This window comes from Culex pipiens, chromosome 2 (genome assembly GCF_016801865.2).
Source record: "Culex pipiens pallens isolate TS chromosome 2, TS_CPP_V2, whole genome shotgun sequence".
NCBI classification, from domain to species: Eukaryota; Metazoa; Arthropoda; class Insecta; order Diptera; family Culicidae; genus Culex; species Culex pipiens.
This window is the reverse complement of record NC_068938.1, coordinates 130,707,960-130,730,329: the sequence shown is the minus strand read 5'-3', so window position 1 is coordinate 130,730,329 and position 22,370 is coordinate 130,707,960. Positions and strand designations below refer to the sequence as shown.

The 22,370-nt window shown below is 37.3% G+C and overlaps 1 protein-coding gene across 3 annotated transcripts in view; it reads left to right on the top strand.

The window, feature by feature from the left end:
* The first annotated feature begins 3,019 nt into the window (after positions 1-3,019).
* The window catches only part of LOC120415333 (calcium-transporting ATPase type 2C member 1), a 109,886-nt gene continuing 90,535 nt past the window's right edge, over positions 3,020-22,370 (top strand). Inside the window, exon 1 of one of the 3 annotated variants that reach the window (XM_039576822.2) lies at positions 3,020-3,460. Coding sequence is in view for 2 of the 3 variants with exons in the window: in XM_039576819.2 (XP_039432753.1) it covers positions 3,648-3,806 (159 nt within the window). In the remaining variant the exon portion in view is untranslated. Of the gene's footprint in view, positions 3,807-12,233; positions 12,643-22,370 lie in introns of those variants that run through there. The other 2 variants (XM_039576819.2, XM_039576821.2) reach the window with 2 other exon arrangements.

Genomic DNA, 22,370 nt, shown 5'->3' with positions numbered 1-22,370 from the left:
TTTCCCCCAGATTTACCCCAGATTTCTGCCATGATTTCTGGCGAATATGACACAAACCGGTCGTGCACGGTACAACCGATTGAACCGGTTGATTTTTGTGCCAGACAGCTGGCAGAACTTTCGCCCGATTTTCACCAGATTCATCTGGCGTTACGCAAAACTTGTCTAGGATAAGTGTGCCAAGTGTGTCTGAACTGCTCGACAAACGTCCGCCAGCGCCAGACACTCAAATTTACCAGATTATTTTCCGAGTGGGTTTGTTCTGTTGTTCGCAAAGCTGTTTCTTGACCCCTTTCCTTCCGATCCGATTAACGCCCGTCAGGTTACGCCAAAAAGCAGAAGTAAACAACCGATTCGCCCTTTTGTGTTTTTTTTTTTCATATTTCGGGGTTTTAAGGAAAAAAGTTGTTAAACAACTATTTTATCATTGTGAAACGTTACAGTCAGTGATAATACAGTGATATTTGCGACATCAGTGACAAAAAATGGGTCTAGAAAGCCTTCAGAAGGAGACCGATTCAGCCCAAGAATCGTTGAGCAAGGATTACGGCTACCCACTCGGAAAATAATCTGGTAAATTTGAGTGTCTGGCGCTGGCGGACGTTTGTCGAGCAGTTCAGACACACTTGGCACACTTATCCTAGACAAGTTTTGCGTAACGCCAGATGAATCTGGTGAAAATCGGGCGAAAGTTCTGCCAGCTGTCTGGCACAAAAATCAACCGGTTCAATCGGTTGTACCGTGCACGACCGGTTTGTGTCATATTCGCCAGAAATCATGGCAGAAATCTGGGGTAAATCTGGGGGAAATTCTGCCAGATGGCTGGCGCAAGCCCCCAGACGAACGCCAGAATTGTGCCCGCCATTTCCGACCGGGTATGATACACAGTAACCCGGTCGGAAATGGCGGACACAATTCTGGCGTTCGTCTGGGGGCTTGCGCCAGCCATCTGGCAGAATTTCCCCCAGATTTACCCCAGATTTCTGCCATGATTTCTGGCGAATATGACACAAACCGGTCGTGCACGGTTAAACCGATTGAACCGGTTGATTTTTGTGCCAGACAGCTGGCAGAACTTTCGCCCGATTTTCGCCAGATTCATCTGGCGTTACGCAAAACTTGTCTAGGATAAGTGTGCCAAGTGTGTCTGAACTGCACGACAAACGTCCGCCAGCGCCAGACACTCAAATTTACCAGATTATTTTCCGAGTGGGAAGTAGCAAGTTGGTTTGAGGATGTGGTCTATATTGAAGTGACGTTTCTTGGGGTGTCCCCGCCGGAAGTGGGAGACATGACAGCTGACGACTAGGCCACCCCGCGACACCATCCTGCCTTATGAATCTTTGCATAGCTTCAATAATTACGGAGGCGATGATTTTGTACGGCATTCCTCCTAAAACTCCCTACACTAACTTTTTGTCCTGCAACTGCTCGATCCAGAATCCCCGGATGTCCCAAGAACCGGTAAATTATGGACCTTCATGTCTAGATTGTGAAACCAGACCAGATCCGATACTACAATAATTGAAAGTTATGTATTTAGGATCATACAAATCTGTGTTTGTGGCCAGAGACATCATGATGAAACATACATTTTGATCCATTTTGAGGATTGTCAGGTTAAAATTCACTAAATTGTAACGAAAATTTAGTGTTTCTTAATATACTTCGGAACTTGCAGAAAAAAAACTACATTCTCGCATTCGTCCCTCGTGATTGGGTGAAAAAACAATGGCGGAAACTCAATTTTGTTTGTTTTGATTGATTCTGTTGATTAGCCCTTTTGGTTTTTGCTTGTACTACTACGTATTTTAGGAATTTTGAGATATTGGTGGGTGTTTCAGAATCAGTTTTGTTCGTTTCACATGATTCTGACGAAAACTCAGTTTGTTTATTTACTTCTGAGGGTTTCGCCCTTTTGAAAAGTTGTCACTGAATTTTTAAATGTTTATGTCGCTTGCAAAATTGGTCCGAGAAATCAAGGGGCTAAACCTGGGTGCAGAATAGTTGTCCGCAAAGCGGCCTCAATTTAGAACTGTCAAAGCGGAACCAATTTACTGTTCGCATAATTATACCAAGAAGTGGCAAGTATTGTGATCGATCTATAATTTATTTAGTCAGGAATAAAAAAAATCGATGGCTATTGAGGTATTCGAAGTCAAAACATCTTAATAAGAGGGTTGAAATTGAGATTGGCATAATTCGTCGCTAAAATTTTATAATCGCTTTGTCCCACGCAAAACCTATTTTACGACGCTCTTTTAAATGTTAGCGACGAATTATCAATAACTATGAATAGTACTTTCCAAATAATATTGGATAATCTTACTCCGATATTATCACTACACATCAAAGATACATAATCTCGGAACTTCCATTCGGTTGCTCTTCTGATTCACGAAATTCCACCCACTTTTGACACAATTTTTCATCACGTGGAAAACAAAAAAAGGCCTCTTTTGGCCGCCCATCGTTTAGTCTACGAAGAAAAAAGTGCGAAGCACTTAATTTTTCATCGAAAACATCAACATCAACAGATCCAAAATGTTTTATAATAATTCACTTCAGCAGCAAAAAATATGTCACGCTTGAGCTTGAACATGGCCTTCTACTTTGTTTATGTTTACAGCTGTAGTGCAGTTGTATTAGTGGGGAGCAGTGGGGAGCTTTCGAAAATCACGTTACGCATTCTGTCTTTTCAGCACCCAGGGCTAAACCAATATTTTTTTTTCAAAATTTTAATGAAAATTTAAGTCAAATCAACTGAAAACAAGTTAGATTGAGTCATAGTGATTTTTTATTTGTTTATTTCATTTTATTTGCAACTAAAAAAAGAATCATCAACTTCGTCTTAACGTGTTTGTTTTTTTCCTCACGCCCCGCCGGCGTGGTCCCATCCAACTACACCGCATCCGATTACACCGTTTAGTCTCTTTGTTTACATTTTTTTACTGCAGCAAAACATGACGAATCTGTCAAAAAATATCCGCAACCCTTTTTGACGTGTAAACTGTGTGTGCGTGCACTTTGCGTGTGTGTTGATGTTGTGGGTGCCGTTCCGTTCCACTCGTCGTAGAACAGGCCAAGTCCGCCGCGTTTGTTTGACCCGGTGTTCCGGTTCGTGTCCGTCGGTCGCGGGTGTTCCGGTGGTGCCGGTTGATTAGCTGAGAGTGTTGTGTTTTTGTGGATGTGCTGTGATTGTCTGGAATTCCAGGTCGGGAAGATTTCGGTTCGCGGAATGTTGGTTGTGTGCTACGTGTAATGATGATGCTGCATCCAGTGATAAAACAAAAAGAAGCACTTTTTGAGTAATTTAGGTTCAAAGAATCATTGTGATTGTGCTAGAATCGACGGTGCGAAGGCACTTGAGACAACACCGCGATCCAGTCAGCGAGCCAGCCGCAGAAGAGGCTCCCTCTCATACCCAACCCCTCCGGGAACGGAAGACCACCGCAATTAGGTATTGGCAGCGCCTCAAATAAGCAAACATGGCTCAAGTACTGCGTCCCTAGACTGTTTAGAGCAGGCCGACTTAAGTCAGTATTCAAGCGGCATCGATTGCGTTCGGTTCCCAAGTTCTTCCACCCCGCCGCACAAAATATATCGTATTCAGGCCACGCGCGTGTGGTCAGTTCCTCATTGCGAAAATGAGGTCACCCGCGGGAGCCATCGGCAGAAGATTTGCGAAATTTCTTGGAACAATCTTCGACGGCGGCAAGGAGGCCGAAGGGAAGGGTCCCACGTACGAGCGGCTAGCCCAAGAACCGCTAAACGGCGTTGGTCATTTTCATCACATGCAGCACAAGGTAGTACTGAGAAATTGAGAGACGATGTTTTGATGGACGTGGCCGCTAACAAGACAAGAGATGTTGCTAACAAAACTCACACACAACTCATGGAATGAGAGAAGAGGGACGACACACGGTGGAGAATGTAAAAAATATTGGATCGATCACGCGCGCGACAATGGTCAAGTCGACCGCGCGCGCGAGAGAGAGTAAATTGTTAGGAGAAGAACCGTATTATTGGTGGTTGGACGTTGCGTTGACTTAACTGCGCTTCCAGAGCCACCGACTATTGCGGTGTCGTTTCTCCTCTTCTGGCTTACATTCCTCCTTCTTTTTCTCCTGGGTCTAGTTTGAAGCTCGTTTTGTGCTGGTTGAGGTCTTAACTTTGTAGTTCTTTGAACTCTTCATCTGCACTTGATGGAGACATTTCTCTACTAATTGTTGTTCCAATAGTCTAACACAATTAACTTTTCTGCAAACCAAATTTGAACAATATTGCATCACAGGTGTACAAATTCAATCATGCAAATACGTTATAAATATATCACAAACATGTTGATTTTCACCTTTGCGCGCATCAATTCACTCCAAAATAGAACTCTAAATATTCGAATGCTTTCGATTGCCAAGCCAGCGAACAAAAAAAAAAAAAATATCCACCTAGCGATAATTGATTATTTTTGCTTTCGTTTTTCATTAAAAACACAGTGACGTCAAACGTAGAACAGACCAAATTATTGAATGACTCAGCATTGTGCAACAAATTGGTTTTAAATTAAACAAGAAGTGTTATATTGGCCAAGGGTTGTTACAAATTTATTTCATAACAGTTACTGATAAAATTGTTATTGTTTTTTTTTACTTTTGTCTTCTTTTTATTCGGGTTACAGCCTAGTCATCGTTCGCAAACTGTGGCTCAAAAGCAGCCCAGTTAACTACCTACTTTTAAGGTGAATTCCAAAAATTACTACCTTGTGGCTTGTGATCATTCATCATGTAAAACACCTTTTGAAACATTATTTTCAGATTTTCAAAATCAACACTTAACGTTTTAAATGGGATGATTTCAAATGATTTGGTAATAAAATTGAAAATATATTTTTCAAAAGGTTGACAACATTTCACACGAGTTTCACTTTCAAACCTTAGAAATCCTATGAATAGGTTCCAAGATAAAATCCATTAAAGATTGAGTTCCAAATGTGTAGCACTTAGAAACACCAGAGAGAAGGGAAATACTCTTTGGAAACACTTTTTGATAGCTTTATTTGCTTCCAAGGCCATATTTTAGCAAGTGAAGGTCTGATCAAGAAAGAGATTTTTTTAAATATTTTTTCTGAAAATGATGGCTTCAACTCAAAAACTATTACTGCTCAAATCAGGATTTTTTTCTGGTACTTTTGTACTCGACCCTCTCCGATTTAAATGAAACTTTGTAGACATGTTATCCTAGGCCTATATAAGCCATTTTTGTGTATATGGAGCCAATAGTACTCGAAAATAACATTTGAGAAGGGCGTAAGGCATTTAAATATTTTTGTATTTTGTAATTTAAAAATTACTGTATCTCGAAGCCGTTTTGTCATATCAAAAAGTGGTCAAAGACAAACTTGTAGGAAATTGGACGGGCCTTTTGAAAAAAATACACTGAAACAAAAATACACGCCACATCTATGAGATTTTTTGATTTTTATGTCTAAAACTTAAATTTAAAGGTGATGTCACGATTTTTTTTCGTTCAAATTTTTTGAGAAAATAGCCTAAAATGTTACTAAAAGACTAACGAAAAATGCAGGATGGTATGTCTCTTCTAAAAAAAATACAAAAATCATTTACTAAAACTGTTTTTTTGAAAAGTGGTCTAAACGTCAATTTTTTTGAAAACCGGTAGTGGGAATCGATTCTCCAGACAATTTTACATAAAAGTCTCCATATTGACCATTGTCCTATGTCCAATCCTTGGGAAGATACAGTGGTTTTAAAAATGAAAATGTTGAAAAAACGAGTTTTTTGGTGGTTTTTGTCAATTTCTATATGACAGACGTGGTTTTTCAGTCTCATAAATATTTTTACCGGAAAGCTCGTCCGTCATTTTTAAAACCGCTGTAACTTCCGAAGGATTGGACATAGGACAATGGTCAATATGGAGACTCTTATGTAAAATTGTCTGGAGAATCGATTCCCACTACCGGTTTTCAAAAAAAAAAATTGACGTTTAGACCACTTAAAAAAAAACAGTTTTAGTAAATGATTTTTGTATATTTTTTAGAAGAGACATACCATCCTGCATTTTTTGTCAGTCTTTTGGTTATATTTTAAGCTATTTTCTCAAAAAATTTGAACGAAAAAAAATCGTGACATCACCTTTAAATTTAAGTTTTAGACATAAAAGTCAAAAAATCTCATAGATGTGGCGTGTATTTTTGTTTCAGTGTATTTTTTTCAAAAAGCCCGTCCAATTTCCTACAAGTTTGTCTTTGACCACTTTTTGATACGACACAACGGCTTCGAGATACAGTAATTTTTAATTTACAAAATACAAAAATATTTTAATACCTTACGCCCTTCTCAAATGTTATTTTCGAGTACTATTGGCTCCATATATACAAAAATGGCTTATATAGGCCTAGGATAACATGTCTACAAAGTTTCATAGAAATCGGAGAGGGTCGGGTACAAAAGTACCAGAAAAAATCCTGATTTGAGCTGGAATTGCTCTATAACAAAATCGCAAAAGTACTTTTTGATTTCAAAATAAATCTAAAATCTAAAAAAAGATCTTTCGATTTTTTTTCGGAGAATTATTTGTACTTCCAGTGAAAAATAAAATTTAACTCATAAATGACTAACTCCTCGTCACTGTAGATGCAAACACGAGGTTTGATTAAACAAAATTTTTGTTGAATCTAATCAACGCCGATTTTGCGTTGAAACAAACCTTGATTTTCTCAATTCCACAAAAATCTTTTGTTGTTTCGAAAAAGTTGCTTTGACGTTTAGCGTTGATTCAACAAAAATCTTGATTTTCAATTCAACAAATTGTTTTGTTGACTCCAATATGCCTTATTTTTCTGCGTGAACAAAGATCGAGCTGGAGCTGTCACTGTCCCTGGGAAATATGTTGGCTGTCATCGGGCGGTCGGCCTTAAAAAACAGCTGTATTAGTCGCATGACGAACAACTTTTGCGAGAAAAAGAAAGCAGATTTCTGATGCAAACAAACCAACTTCTGTAGAACTCAGAGGTGTGAATGTGTTAGTAAATTTTCGACTAGAAAACCTTCTTTGTACCCTTAAACCAACCGAGCCTCGTAGCCCAGGAGTAACGCTTCCGCTTCGTAAGCGGTAGATCGCGGTTCTCGGACCAACACAACTGGTGATTTTTTTTCCCTATCTGGATTCGATCGCTTAGTAAAGGGATGGTAGATCACCATCATCACAAGCTGGACCTTATCATGACATCTTAGGGAGGCTCGAAAATTTGCACCTTTTGTCCTCTAAAAAATATCAAAAAAATGAAAAAAACCGAAAGGGGAAAGGCTTGTCTAAATTGAGTTTTTGTAATAAAAAGTGAACAAGCTTATTTTTTCCGTGTACCTCGAAAACTTTAACCTACAACTTTGCCGAAGATACCAAACCAGAAAAACGTCAACTTAGCGTAGATTTTAAAATATTCTAATTCTTACGTCAAGCTACTTTTTTAGAAACATTTCCATTGTAGAAGATTAGATTTTTTCAATGGATTAAAATGAGGTGTTTCGTGAGTATTTAATTGCACACCAAACGTGTTAAAAACTGCTTTACCAGGTCCTTAAAAGTCCTTGAAAGAAAATTAAACGTTATTTTTTTTCGAAAAGGTCCTATCAACATTTGAAAATAAACAGTTAATATGGTTGAATATTGACAGTTCATAAATGAGACCGCTTTGCTAACTATTCAGCAGGTAAATATATCTTTGTTTTACTAATTTTGACAATAAAATTAGAATCATAGTTTGATTGTTAAGAAAGAAAATAAGTTATATAAATGATCGAAACCATTTAAGAACAAATTTGAAATTATTTGAAAGCGGTTAAATACATCTATCATTTGCAACAGTTGTACTAGTTTGTTCAATTCGTGACAAAGGACACCGCAAAATCGAAACGAAAGTTCATACAAACTGTTGTCGTAATCTTCTCCCCAATCAAACAGGGGGGAGGACACACACACACACACGACCATGATGTGCACCGTGTCAGTGAGTGGTGTTATCAAAATATACACCCATAACAAAGCTGGCCTGCAATCAGCTCGGAGGAAATAAAATATTTTTGTTTTTCTCCTCTTCTTTTCCCTATTCTTCGTAAGAGAAACATACATACACAAAAACAGCTCAGGCGATGACAAGGCCACAAACGCACACATTCTCAGCCAAACAAAGTCGTCCTTTCTCTCTAAAGAGAGAAAGAGCGACAAAGCTTTTCCTCGAGTTTTCCACGCTCTCTCAACCGGCGTTTGAGGGGGTGGGGTGGAAGATGACACACAACTGACAACAGCAACAACTGTAACTAGAGAGCCTATATGGAGAGGCGAAATGTTACTCTCAGGGTTCCAATCGAACTGTCAAATCGGGGTTCCAATCGAGCAACAAGATCATGCAAGAACAAGGTCAGAATGAATTTAAAATAATTTTGAGCAGAAAAATGAGATTAACAACATTCACAAACATTGTCAAACTGTTGTTTTTATTAAAATGATAGTTTTTGTTAAGTTTGTGCTAGTTCGGTACAACAAACGTGCCAGCACCAAAAATATACTACAAGTTTTTCAACCTTAAATTTGAATGACTTTGGGTGTTTAAAATTTCTCACAGAACATTTCATTTCCCTATGTAGGTCCCTAACTGTAACTGTTTTGCAGGGAGAGAGGGAGAGCAACAGGACAACCAAAAGTTTGGAACCACGTAGACAAGATGCAGGGAAATAGAGAGAGAGTTATCCTGGAAAGAGAAGATAGTTTTTCTGGGGAAAGAAAGTTTGTTGGTGAGAGATTACATCTTGGGTAGTTGCCAGATTTAAAACTTTTTCATTCGAAGATGTTGGAAATTTAATTAGGAACTTGACCTAATTTTTACTATATATATTTTAAATCTTTATAAAACGTTGGATTGGTAACATTGAGCGTGTTTTGGAGCTTCTGATAAGTAAAATTAAATTGTTTTCTTGGGTTTTGTTGGGTTGCTTAATAAGAAAAGTAAGATAATTATTGAAAAGAAAACCGAAATCTCTCATAAACCCTATAGAATTAGCTAACCCGATCTCACGCACACTAGCACGCCATTTGTTTTGCTGGTGGGTACAAAATTTAATCTTAATCTTTTTCGTATACGTACACGCAATACATGCGCACGTAGATAACTCTATTGTTAAGACGGACGCGTCCCATGAACGATATGACGCCGTAATTCGTCCTTGTTTGTGTTGCTTTGACAGGTGCCCATGCTGTCGCTTGGCAAGAATTAGAAGTTGACAACAAACTGAAGCAAGCGGGAGCACGGGCGCAGCTGGGAAAGAGAATCCGTTCCAGTTGTGAAAAGCCAACGAAGTTATGAGTAAAATTTATCTTGTGAACTTTATTTGCTATTAATTAAGAAAATATAGCTTTTTAGCGTACGGAAAATGGAAGGAAGTTTCATTTCGATCAGCTCAGAAAACTGGTGCCCGTCACTCTTCAGCCGCTCGTTTCAACACCTATCTTTTAGTCATTTAAAATCTTCACCAAATCGTCGCCGTCGTGCTAACTTGTCGTACGTGCATTTTGGGCCAAATTGAGTTAAGAACGCCATTTTGTGCATCTCACAATGCCACACCTTTTGACCTTCACAGATCCCCAAAATTCTATTGCAATCCTAAGATATTCAATGAAAACCAAAAAAGCTCCGAAATTTTTTGTCACTCTACATATAAAAGTAGTTTCAATCTTGTCGTGCTATCTTGTCACTCCCTGAAAATTGATGTAAGTGTGACAAAAGGAATTTCAGGTCAGGATGCGTTTGACGCACGTACAAGCTAGACTACCGTAAACATTTGTAATTATAACTCGGGACTCCAGCAACCAACTTCAACCAAACTTCGGGACAGTGCACAGAATGGTCAGCCAAACAAAACGTGTTTGTTATTGTTTACATTGCGTGCTCTCGTTTTTGTTTATTCAAGGTCAAACATTAAAACGCGTTTTTCTCGGAATGTCAAAGTGGCGGGTGCGACAAGATAGCACGACGACGTCGAAATGATGTTTTATTTTTCTCTTAAACTTAAAAGTTTTTAATTTCTTTAATTTTCTAGTGTTTTAAAGTGTGAAAACGGAATTAAATAGTTCTACCGTTTGAATAGTCTTTTTTTGGTCAATGCCAATTTTATTTTATGTTTTTGTTAAGCACTCGCTCCTAACAATTTTGACCATTTTTACAATTAGATTTTATCCTTGCTAACTGTGTACCCTTAATAAAATTAATTTTATCATTTTTTAGCATTTGAAATGAAATAAAAGCTTTTTCAATATTTCAAACAAATTTTAATTTTTGCGATCACAAATCGGAAAGTGGCGTATAACTTTAGGGAATTTTTTTTTTAAATACATTGAAAAAAAAAAACACGCCACTTAAATGATTTTTAGGGCTTAAAAGTAAAATTTTACGTTTATGATTTTTTTCCGTTCTAAATTTTTGAGAAACTAGCCTAAGAAGTTGCAAAAAGCCTCACAAAAATGCAGGATGGTATGTCTCCCTTCAACAAAACAATTAATTATACTTTTTTTAAGTGGTTTTAACGGTGCACATCATCCAGGGCTTTTTACCGAGCTTCCTGTTACTTACATTGTAATACCGTTAAACGGGGTGTCTTTGACAGGTTTGATAGGTTTGAGATTTTTCCGCAAAATGAAGAGTACAAATTAAATACGTACGGAATGGTTTGGAATCATATCATCTGACCGTGGCAGCGAAGTGTTCAAAGTACCTCAAAAAGAACTTTTCATAAAATTTGGACAAGTTCAAAAAGTCAGTTTACTATAATTAGGAAAAAGTTGATGAACAGCATTATATTAATCTTCTCAAAGTGTCATGATTTTCTCAACGAACATGATTTTGAATCGGAAAATGGAATGCATTTTTAGATTCTTTGGACAATTTTCCACTAAGAGAAAGTAAAAAAAGCTTGTAAATAAAAAAATCTCCATATTTACAGGTCTTTTCAGTAGAACACATTTCATATAAAGTGCGAAAAGTGTATAAACAAAACTAGTTTTAACGAATTTCAGCCGAAATTCTGACTTTTAAACAATTTTACCTGATATTTATTTGTTTTTTTTTTTCGTTAAAAAGCTTATAAACTTAGTTAACTAAATATAATCATTGATTTTTTTCTCTCGAAAACTATATAAGAAACCTTGGTGTATTTATTTCAAAAATAATTCCTATCAACTTCACCCCGGTTTACGATATTTTGAAAACCACGGAAACTTTTGATGTAATTTTGTTTTCATCCTCTAAAGTATTGTATACAAATTGATAATAAACTTAGACTATTTTTACAGTGAGATTTCTGCAGGATTGGGTCCGTAAGTTCGCCAATTTTGAAAAAAAGAAGACATTAACTTCTTTGGTTGCAACCCTTAACGTCAACATTTAGGAAAACCGAACGTGGGAAGCGATTCTCTAGTAGACAATTTTACATAAAAGTCTCCATATTGCCCATTGTCCTAGGTCCGTGTCTTTGTGAAGATTTAATGGTTTAAAAAAATAAAATTGTTTGACAATTTCTTGGTGGTTTTGGCCATTTCTAGATGACTGACTTGATTTTTTTGACAGACGTAAATATTTCTACTGGAAAGCTCGTCCAATTTCCCATAAGATTGCCTTTGACAGCCTTTCAACTTAATGCAGAATTAACTATTGATGATTTTGAACCACAAGTCTCCGACTCTTAATATGACTTCACTTCCCTCCTTCAAAATATTCTCATATAATCTAGGGGCAGAAAACATTTTCTATTTTTTTTAAGAGAATGCAATATGTTTTGCGATTATTTTCTTAAGCCAAATTTTGTATTTTCATCGATTCTACTGGATCAATTTTTAAGTATTTTGAAGATTAAAATAATAAAATACTAAATTTTCCAAAACTGATCACCCCCACAATTCTCTCCCAAGAACTTTTCGGTTCTCCCCCTTCCCAAAAATTCTCTCCCTCTCTCACACTCACTCACACTGTCACAGTCCAGTGAAAAAGCTGGTGGGAAAAACTGGCGCAGCTTTTCCGTGCAAGCAGCCTCAGCAGGAAGGACATTTGTGCCGCTGCGGTCGTCGTGCGCGGACTGCGGCAAAATTCGCGGATTTTTCCCAAAGGTTCAGATCTCAAACAGAAGTGAAATTGTGGTGTGTGGGGAAACTATCACCCTTGCTGCGGTTGGTGGGTGGAAAAAAGGATATAATTTCCACAACTGCTCCCCCTTGTAGCCCAATAGTTGTGAGTGTGTGTTGGTTTGTTGGTGCATTTTGTACACCCAACAGGAGAGGTGAAAATTGTGAAACATTCTGGAATTTCACTCCCCCCTTCCCTCCTGCGAGGATGATGAGTAATAATACTGTTGAGTTTCGTTCTGAGGAGGAAAAAAGTTGATTTGATACAAAGCGCTTCTGCTTCCGGTGGAAAACTGCGAAAGTTTGGGCAAAAAGTGCGTTTGTGTTGGTGAGTGAGTGAGGGAAAACTTGTTGTGAAAAGGATCGTGAAAAACATCCCCGCAGCAGGAAAAAAGCACACAGGCAGTTTCGAGCTGTCGATGCGTCACGATGACTGACGACAAGGCAATGGAAAAAGTAAATATTCCTTCTTAGTTTCGTTCAACCTATTCTGTGGCTTCAATAAAAAAAAAGTTCTTTCAAATTGGTCACAGAGAAAACCCACGTGACACACCGTGAAAAAGCAATAACTTTCCTTCACATGTCGAGGTCACGGTTGTTGCACACAGAGCAAAGCACCTGGCTCGTAGTCGTAATATATCGGTATCTTTGTTTGAACGACGCCGCAACCGCAATACGAATGATAACCTAAATTGTTAAACGCGTTGTGGGCTCATCAGAATGGAACTATCACAGGGACGGTTCAGGGTGACGACTTGTTCTGTGATTGTTGGATCATTTCTCATGATGTGCTTGAATACGTGTAGAGCGGATATGTGTAGAATAAATGTTTTGAAAACATTTTCGATGCAATCAGATTGTAGAGAATAGTTAGCATAAAAGTTCCATAAAAAATGGTTCAATATAATCAGAGATATGCCCAATTTCTTAAAATAAAAAGTGACTTTCTCCAAAATTTCAGGTTTTAATTCCCTTTCACACAATATACTTTTAGGAAACTTTTTCTCATTTCAAAACGAGCTAGAAATTTGGGTTCGGAAACTTTTTACTGGAAGTGAAATATGGGTGAAACATGTAATTTAGGGTCTAGTCTCTTAAGGCATATTCATAAGAAATTTTAAAAGAAATTTGATGGATATGTACTTAAATCCATCGATGATAAGTGATCTTTCTTAAGAATTTTTTTAATAAAATCTGAAGAAAAATCTTGTAATTTTTTTTTGATTCATCTCACAAAACGTTGAAAAAAAAAAAACAAACAAAAGTCAAAAAAGTTGAATGTTTTTTTAGACAAATTATAAGAAATTTGGTGAACCTGTCGTTTTTTTCGGAAATGGATACTTATGACGGCTTGACGGTTGAATATTACCTCTTTATTTGTGTAATATTACATAAAAAATGTGTAAAAATGTGAACCTGATGAATATTCATCAAAAACTGATGAAAATTCATCATTTTCTGGGGTAAAATTAATCATATTTTTTGCCACAAAATCTGTCACCATTTCCTGATGAATATTACCATCATTTTTTTGTCTGTGTATGTAAAAATATCATAATATTAAAAAAAATAAAATCATAATCATTAGGCATTGGTAATTCCGTCGTGAAACTAGGGGAACTATACCCTTTCTTTCTTTTTTTTCAGGCTTAGTGTGATTAAAATGGGTATATTTCCCCTACTTACTTTTTTTGTCATTCTTGAACGACGAAAAAGCCTACTTTTCTTTACCAAAAATAGTAGAATAAAAAATTAATGCCTTTCAATACCAGTGAAAAAAGTTCAACTTTTTAGCACTGAAATGGGTGCTGAAAAGTTGTTGTTTTTTAAAATGAATATATATTTATTGAACATGCTTATAATACTTACATTTCATTTACATTCTAAGTGATATGGCTAAACGCTTTTCATCTTTGTTGTACTTTTTGTTTTATTGTTAACTGTTCACATTATTTCAAATTGTTTTACTTTTTTGCACATTTGGGTAAAAATTGAAAAGTTGAACTTTTCAGCACTAGTATTGAAAAGTAATATTTTTCAACGTTTTTTTTTTTGTTTTGTGTAGCACATGGATGTTTGGCATAAAATTCCATCCAAAAAGCGTTTTTCGGACATGCATAAAATGTTGTAAGCAACTCGTTGCAAAACTTGATTTTTTCGGCACTCGTCGTATTTATCCAATTCGGTAAATCTCGTTGGATAAATGTACGACTCGTGCTGAAAAAATCTTCTTTTTGCAACTTGTTGCATAAACTACTATTTCCATACTTCTTTATGGATCAAAAGATGAGTTTTTGATCATATAAAAAAAATCGAAAATTAAAAAATGCGGGTTCTGGAAATTCAAGGTTTAGTAATTTCCGGGATTTCTCGAAAAAAATATATGTTTATGTGTTGTGGAAAAGCTTTCAGCCAAAGTCAATTATAAACCTGAAAATCATGTGACATATTAAAACCATAAAAAAAACTAACTTAATCCACCTATGTGGTTGGAGCCTTCCTCACAACAATGGCTGTACACAAGTTTCATCAATTTTTTAGATCCGGCTTCCAAAAAGTACATCGATATCACTTAAGTGGCCATGTCTCGAGACAGGGTTGCCAGATCTTCGATGTTTTGGACTCGTTGGAAAGGTCTTTTGATAACCTAACCTAACCAACAATGGGTCGGATGATGGACCTGGACATAGTTAACATACATTTAAGTGAGATCCGGCTTCAAAAAAGAACATCAATATCACTTAAGTGGCCATATCTCGAGACAGGGTTGCCAGATCTTCAATGTTTTGGACTCGTTGGAAAGGTCTTTTGATAACCTAACCAACAATGGGTCGGATAGTGAATCCGTACATAGTTTACATACATTTAAGTGAGATCCGGCTTCAAAAAAGTACATCAATATCACTTAAGGGGCCATATCTCGAGACAGGGTTGCCAGATCTTCAATGTTTTAGACTCGTTGGAAAGGTCTTTTGATAACCTAACCAGCAATAGGTCGGATAGAGGATCCGGACATAGTTTACATACATTTAAGTGAGATCCGGCTTCAAAAAAGTACATCAATATCACTTAAGAGGCCATATCTCGGGACAGGGCGGCCAGATCTTTAATGTTTAAGACTCGTTGGAAAGGTATTTTGATAACCTAACCAACGTTGGGTCGGATAGTGGAGCCGGACATAGTTTACATACATTTAAGTGAGATCCGGCTTCAAAAAAGTACATCAATATCACATAAGTGGCCATATCTCGAGACAGGGCTGCCAGATCTTCAATGTTTTAGACTCGTTGGAAAGGTCTTTTGATAACCTAACCAACAATGGGTCGGATGGAGGATCCGGACATAGTTTACATACATTTAAGTGAGATCCGGCTTCAAAAAAGTACATCAATATCACTTAAGTGGCCATATCTCGAGACAGGGTTGCCAGATCTTCAATGTTTTGGACTCATTGGAAAGTTCTTTTGATAAGTTAACCAACAATAGGTCGGATGGTGGATCCGGACATAGTTAACATACATTTAAGTGAGATCCGGCTTCAAAAAAGTACATCAATATCACTTAAGAGGCCATATCTCGAGACAGGGTTGCCAGATCTTCAATGTTTTAGACTCGTTGGAAAGGTATTTTGATAACCTAACCAACGTTGGGTCGGATAGTGGAGCCGGACATAGTTTACATACATTTAAGTGAGATCCGGCTTCAAAAAAGTATATCAATATCACATAAGTGGCCATATCTCGAGACAGGGCTGCCAGATCTTCAATGTTTTAGACTCGTTGGAAAGGTCTTTTGATAACCTAACCAACAATGGGTCGGATGGAGGATCCGGACATAGTTTACATACATTTAAGTGAGATCCGGCTTCAAAAAAGTACATCAATATCACTTAAGTGGCCATACCTCGAGACAGGGTTGCCAGATCTTCAATGTTTTGGACTCATTGGAAAGTTCTTTTGATAAGTTAACCAACAATAGGTCGGATGGTGGATCCGGACATAGTTAACATACATTTAAGTGAGATCCGGCTTCAAAAAAGTACATCAATATCACTTAAGAGGCCATATCTCGAGACAGGGTTGCCAGATCTTTAATGTTTTAGACTCGTTGGAAAGGTATTTTGATAACCTAACCAACGTTGGGTCGGATAGTGGAGCCGGACATAGTTTACATACATTTAAGTGAGATCCGGCTTCAAAAAAGTATATCAATATCACATAAGTGGCCATATCTCGAGACAGGGCTGCCAGATCTTCAATGTTTTAGACTCGTTGGAAAGGTCTTTTGATAACCTAACCAACAATGGGTCGGATGGAGGATCCGGACATAGTTTACATACATTTAAGTGAGATCCGGCTTCAAAAAAGTACATCAATATCACTTAAGTGGCCATATCTCGAGACAGGGTTGCCAGATCTTCAATGTTTTGGACTCATTGGAAAGTTCTTTTGATAAGTTAACCAACAATAGGTCGGATGGTGGATCCGGATATAGTTAACATACATTTAAGTGAGATCCGGCTTCAAAAAAGTACATCAATATCACTTAAGAGGCCATATCTCGAGACAGGGTTGCCAGATCTTCAATGTTTTAGACACGTTGGAAAGGTCTTTTGATAATCTAACCAACGATGGGTCGGATGATGGACTCGGACATAGTTTACATACATTTAAGTGAGATCCGGCTTCAGAAAAGTACATCAATATCACTTAAGTGGCCATATCTCGAGACAGGGTTGCCAGATCTTCAATGTTTTGGACTCGTTGGAAAGGTCTTTTGATAACCTAACCAACGATGGGTCGGATGATAGACCCGGACATAGTTTACATACAGTTAAGTGAGATCCAAATATATGTGAAAACACATTTTTATACATAACTTTTTAACTACTTATCGAAACTTCAATCTGTATAAAACTCGATCTATGGGACCCTAAACCAAGTCGAATGCAACAAGTTCGGGTCAAATCGGTTCAGCCAGTGCCGAGAAACATGAGCTAGTTTGTTGGTCACATACATACATACACACACACATACACACACACATACACACACACATACACACAGACATTTGTTCAGTTTTCGATTCTGAGTCGATATGTATACATGAAGGTGGGTCTACGACGTTTTTATACGAAGTTCATTTTTAGAGCAGGATTATAGCCTTACCTCAGTGAGGAAGGCAAAATCATTGAAAAACTACTTTGTATTGTTTGAGAGGTGCCCAAAAATTACAATAATATTTTTAAAACTTGAAACTTTGAAAACATTGATTTGTTTGAAGTACAAAAACAAACACGAAAAGTTACATTTTAAGGAAAAACTAAAAAGCTTTGCCATTTTGATCAAGAGCTGAAATCACTATAATTTGTTTTAGAAAAGTAATTTGTCATGAAAAACATAATTTCTGCATGTTTTTTTTTTCATTTTAACTTTATGTGACAAAGCCAGGGATGGAATAATCGCAAAGAAATCAATTTCGCTTGCGAACTTTCTTCACCCATGAAAGAGAGAGGAGGCAAATCACGAAAAAAAAATCGCATCCGAAAATCTCAAAGAAAACCAATCTGCTGATGTTTTTTTGTGAATTTCCTTGTCAGCAACACATAATAATATTTATTTCACTTTATTTACACACATTGCCCATCTACAAAATCGACGTCGTCGTGCTATCTTGTCGCACCCGCCATTTCGACGTTCCGAGAAAAACGCGTTTTAATGTTTGACCTTGAATAAACAAAAACGAGAGCACGCAATGTAAACAATAACAAACACGTTTTGTTTGGCTGACCATTCTGTGCATTGTCCCAAAGTTTGGTTGAAGTTGGTTGCTGGAGTCCCGTGTTATAATTACAAATGTTTACGGTAGTCTAGTTTGTACGTGCGACAAACGCATCCTGACTTTCCTGGCCTGAAATCCCTATGGCCTTTTGTCGCACTTACATCAATTTTCATGGAGTGACAAGATAGCACGACAAGATTGAAACTACTTATTAGACGCTCTATTTAGTGATGAAAAATTTATGAAAAAACTCGTAATTTTTCTTAGGGTGTAACTATTTTTTCTCAATAGTTCTAACCATTACCTACAACTACGCCGAATACAAAATCAAACATAAAATGTCTTCCTAAAATACAGATTTTCGAATACAATCCAGACTCGATAATTCTAAGGTTTATATAAGACTTCGGATAATTGAATCATGAACCAATTTTTTTCCGTGTTTTATTTTAATTTTCTTACTTTTAACATCAAACTCGGATTGTGCGACTCCATTTTAGCCAAATTTGAATAGTTAATAGAAACATTTTTAATGAGTTCAGCGTAGCTTGAGGATCATACTAAACCTCGACAAGCAAAAATAAGATCGTCAGATAATCGAGTCTGGCCTGTACTTACAAACAACTTGTGTATGGATTGCTATCAAAACTATACGAAGACTTGTATGGGAAAACCAATGATGCAAAATGGCTTTTTTGGGCATAGAAAAGCCTTTAAAAAATTTCAATTAAATCAAAAATACAGCAAATTAAATGTCTTGAAATCCGTCGATTGTTTTTATAACACGTGTTGTAAGTCTTGGCTGAACTTTCTCATAATTTCGCTGCCGTCCTGCGGGATTGGACGAAACACACAGTGTAAAACTCAAGTCGTGTCATAGATTAAAGTCAGTTTCTTTTTTGTTTTGGTTTAGCTGTCACCCTGCACCTTCCACCGACTTGGTGGGGGCTAAATATGTGTTTTTACTTGCAACTTTACACCGCAGGTGTTCCGCCCCCTTCAGTCAATGGCTATTAATGTGCAACGAAAACAACGGATGTTGTTCAGCGGTGTCAAGAATACTTCCACACAGCGAGTTTTGCAACCCAGAACTTGTATCGACAAAAAAAAACAGTATTCTTCACGGTGCACTGACTTCTTCTTACATGCACGGAATACATCTATGGGAACCATGACAAGTGTGTTTCCACGACTAAGGATCAGGAAAGCGGATGCCATTAGCAGTTAGTCGCTGGAATCCCCAACGCATAAACCCCAGTATTGAACGGAGGAAAGGACACCCTCAAGTCGGTATCGGAGCGTGTTCGGGTTCTGGCACTTTGGCTCTACTTTTATTGATCCATTAATCATTTTTGTGGCGCTCTTTTTTTCTTTTTCTTGCTGCTTTCCATCGAAGAGGGAAACCCCGACTATATGTTGTGGGAATAATTTATGAATATGCAGGCGTAATGCATTTTGCAATGGTGGCATACCGTGCTTCCAAAAGTGAAAAAGGGGGGAAAAGGGAAATGGCGCCATTAAATGACGTCCCTGAATGTCATCTTGTGACAAATTAGTCTTGGTGGGTTAGGGTGTAAAGGTTGGAGGTTATTTGATAGAGCGAAATCTATCATAATTATTGCAAGAAGCTTAGTATTGTTTGGAGTGCTCAGCTGAGAAAAAAATATTTCGTTCAAAATGTTTTGAATAACTTGAAAAAAGTACAACTTGGCCACTGTTCAAAAAGTTAAACAACACAAAATTAATAATAGCTCAAATAAGATCTGTGGAATTTAAGACAATATATGTTTTAAGGTGGTAGAAGGTGTCCTTCACTTTTGGGGCAATGATGGTTCTGAATTCAGGGTCCAGAAATAGTAAATTGAAATGAAAAAAATAATCACGATATGAAAAAAAACATTTTTTGATAGAAACATTTTGAATCAAGATTTGTATGTTTTTTTAAAATAAACATGGTCGCCAAATGGCCGATCGGAAATGATGCTTTTCAGAGCCTTAAAGCAATTGCTTAGAACTTACTGAGCCTATCAAAATTGTGAATACATTTTAAATTTCTTGGTAGTTTTACAGTCTTATTTCAATGTGTTCAAAGCACGGACGAGCGGACATGACACCAGGAACAAATTTTCTTTAAATTTCTGAAGCAAACTATCACTTGCGCCATCTACATTCAAGTTGTCGAAGTAGCATCGCGCAATTACGCATGATTTCTCAAAATGTCTCATGCAATAATTAATTAAAACATTTAGCATTGGTATGGTGTTAGAAACAGTTATTTTGACATTAAGTTTGTCTTTATGATTCTATGTAATTTATCGTGGATACTAAAATTGCCAAATAATTGTTAGAAATTGTATTTTTAATATAAATTCATACGACAATTTCAAAAAAATTTTGATTTGATTTGATGTGATAACCAACAGGGCCACAAGGATGACCTATGTAGCGGTTGCCTAGAATTACAGTGGCTCAGACTTAAAGGGAGCATCTTCAAATTACTGCCGTATGAAGGGCCAAAAGGGGATGGTTGGACGCGAACAAGCAAAATCACTCACGGTGTCCTCAGGGGAAGAGAATCTCCTTCCGACAGTAACCTCCAATAACTCCGAAAAAAGTCTGACAAAGCTGAAAAACAGGGCTCGCACCCTGTTGGGGGCCTAAAAGGGCGCGGCAGACAGCTGGAGACTGACAGAGGTCAATAAATCTATTAATTAGACAATCCTTTAGAATTGTATAGTTAATGAACTATTTCCCCCTTTTGACGTAGTTCTGGTCTTCCACTATCCACATCCAGTCTCCGCCATTACAGCATACCGTCCACTGCCCTGATGCTCCCTCCCCGATCCCCGGCATTGATTCTAACTACTAATAAAAAGGAAAATCATAGATGAGAATAGGTCAATGCGGATGGAGAGCAAATCGAGCTCAGTATCCCCTCACAAAGACTGGTAGTAAGTGTGAAAAAATAATGAAAATGAAAAGATAGTACGTCAATGCGGATGGATCGATGATCCCCTCACAAGGACATAAAAGAAACAGATGGTAGGAAGAGCAATAGAACAGAAAATCAGGAATGAGAACGTATGAAGAGCAGCATGGACTCCCCCATCACAAAGACATCAGCTAAGATATATATATATATATAATGGAATGATCTCACCAAATTCCTCGTTAATGGCTTGCATTTCTTGTAGAACCAGTCCCAACTCCTCATGACCCGAAATCATTTTGATCTGCGCAGCAAATGTGTGTGCTTCCTCAGCTAAATTCTTCGATTCATTCACCGATTTCTCCGCAATCGAACGATTCAGCGAAACTTCCGTTAACCTTCCTAGCGCGCTCTTGCCAACTTGCAAACAGGATCCAATTCCATCTCGAATGCTGGTCGATCCATTGGGTTTCGTCACGCGTAACTTCAATGTTCCGATGGTACTACAAAATTGACTCCAAATTTCTCTATCAACAAAACCGATCCAACGCGATTTAAAATTCAATGTCCAGATTCTTTTAGATACAGATTCATTTCAGGGTCATCACCGAACATTTGTATGAAACTTAAAAAAAAAAATACGAAAATCGAACAAAATATGACGGAGCCTCATACGACAATTTCAAAAAATGCCCATGAAATAGCATCATCAGCTGGCTTTGTTTACGTTTTAAACCACGTGGCGCGAAGATTTTGACATAAGCCAACTCGCTTGTGCAGGTTTTTGCCAAGAAGAAGTAAAAGAAAACCTGCTTCACTTTTTGAAACCCAGTGTCATGTCCGTTCGTCCGTGTTCAAAGTTCAAATTGTGTTTCTGATTGTCGTTTTGGAGGATTGATATTAAACTACATTATTTTCATCTTTCTTTTACAAAAGCTCAGATAACTTTGCTTATCGTACAATTCGCCATCGAAGCATATATGAGCATGAGCGAAAAACATGTTAATGTCATGCAATTGGGAAAACAAATTGCTTCGACCTTTTCTCACCGTTAGCAGAACAAGAAAAGTGCTTTTGAGTGCTGGATTTGATCTCTCTCTTGGTCACGTAGCCTAAAGTGACGCACGTGTGAACGTGTTTACTCTTACTTTTAATAGAAAAAGTCAATTTAGCTGATCAAAAGAAATGTTGACAATTTCTGGATCAAGTTAGTCAGCAAATTTGTTTAAAGTGATGAGCAAACAGACATAAATTTAGAATTGTGCAGTTTTCTACGAAATCGGTCTTTTTTCTTCAATTTTAATTTTTGTATTTTTTAACCCGACTGAAACTTTTTTGGTGCTTTCGGTATGCCCAAAGAAGCCATTTTGCATCATTAGTTTGTCCATATAATTTTCCATACAAATTTGGCGGCTGTCCATACAAAAATGATGTATAAAAATTCAAAAATCTGTATCTTTTGAAGGATTTTTTG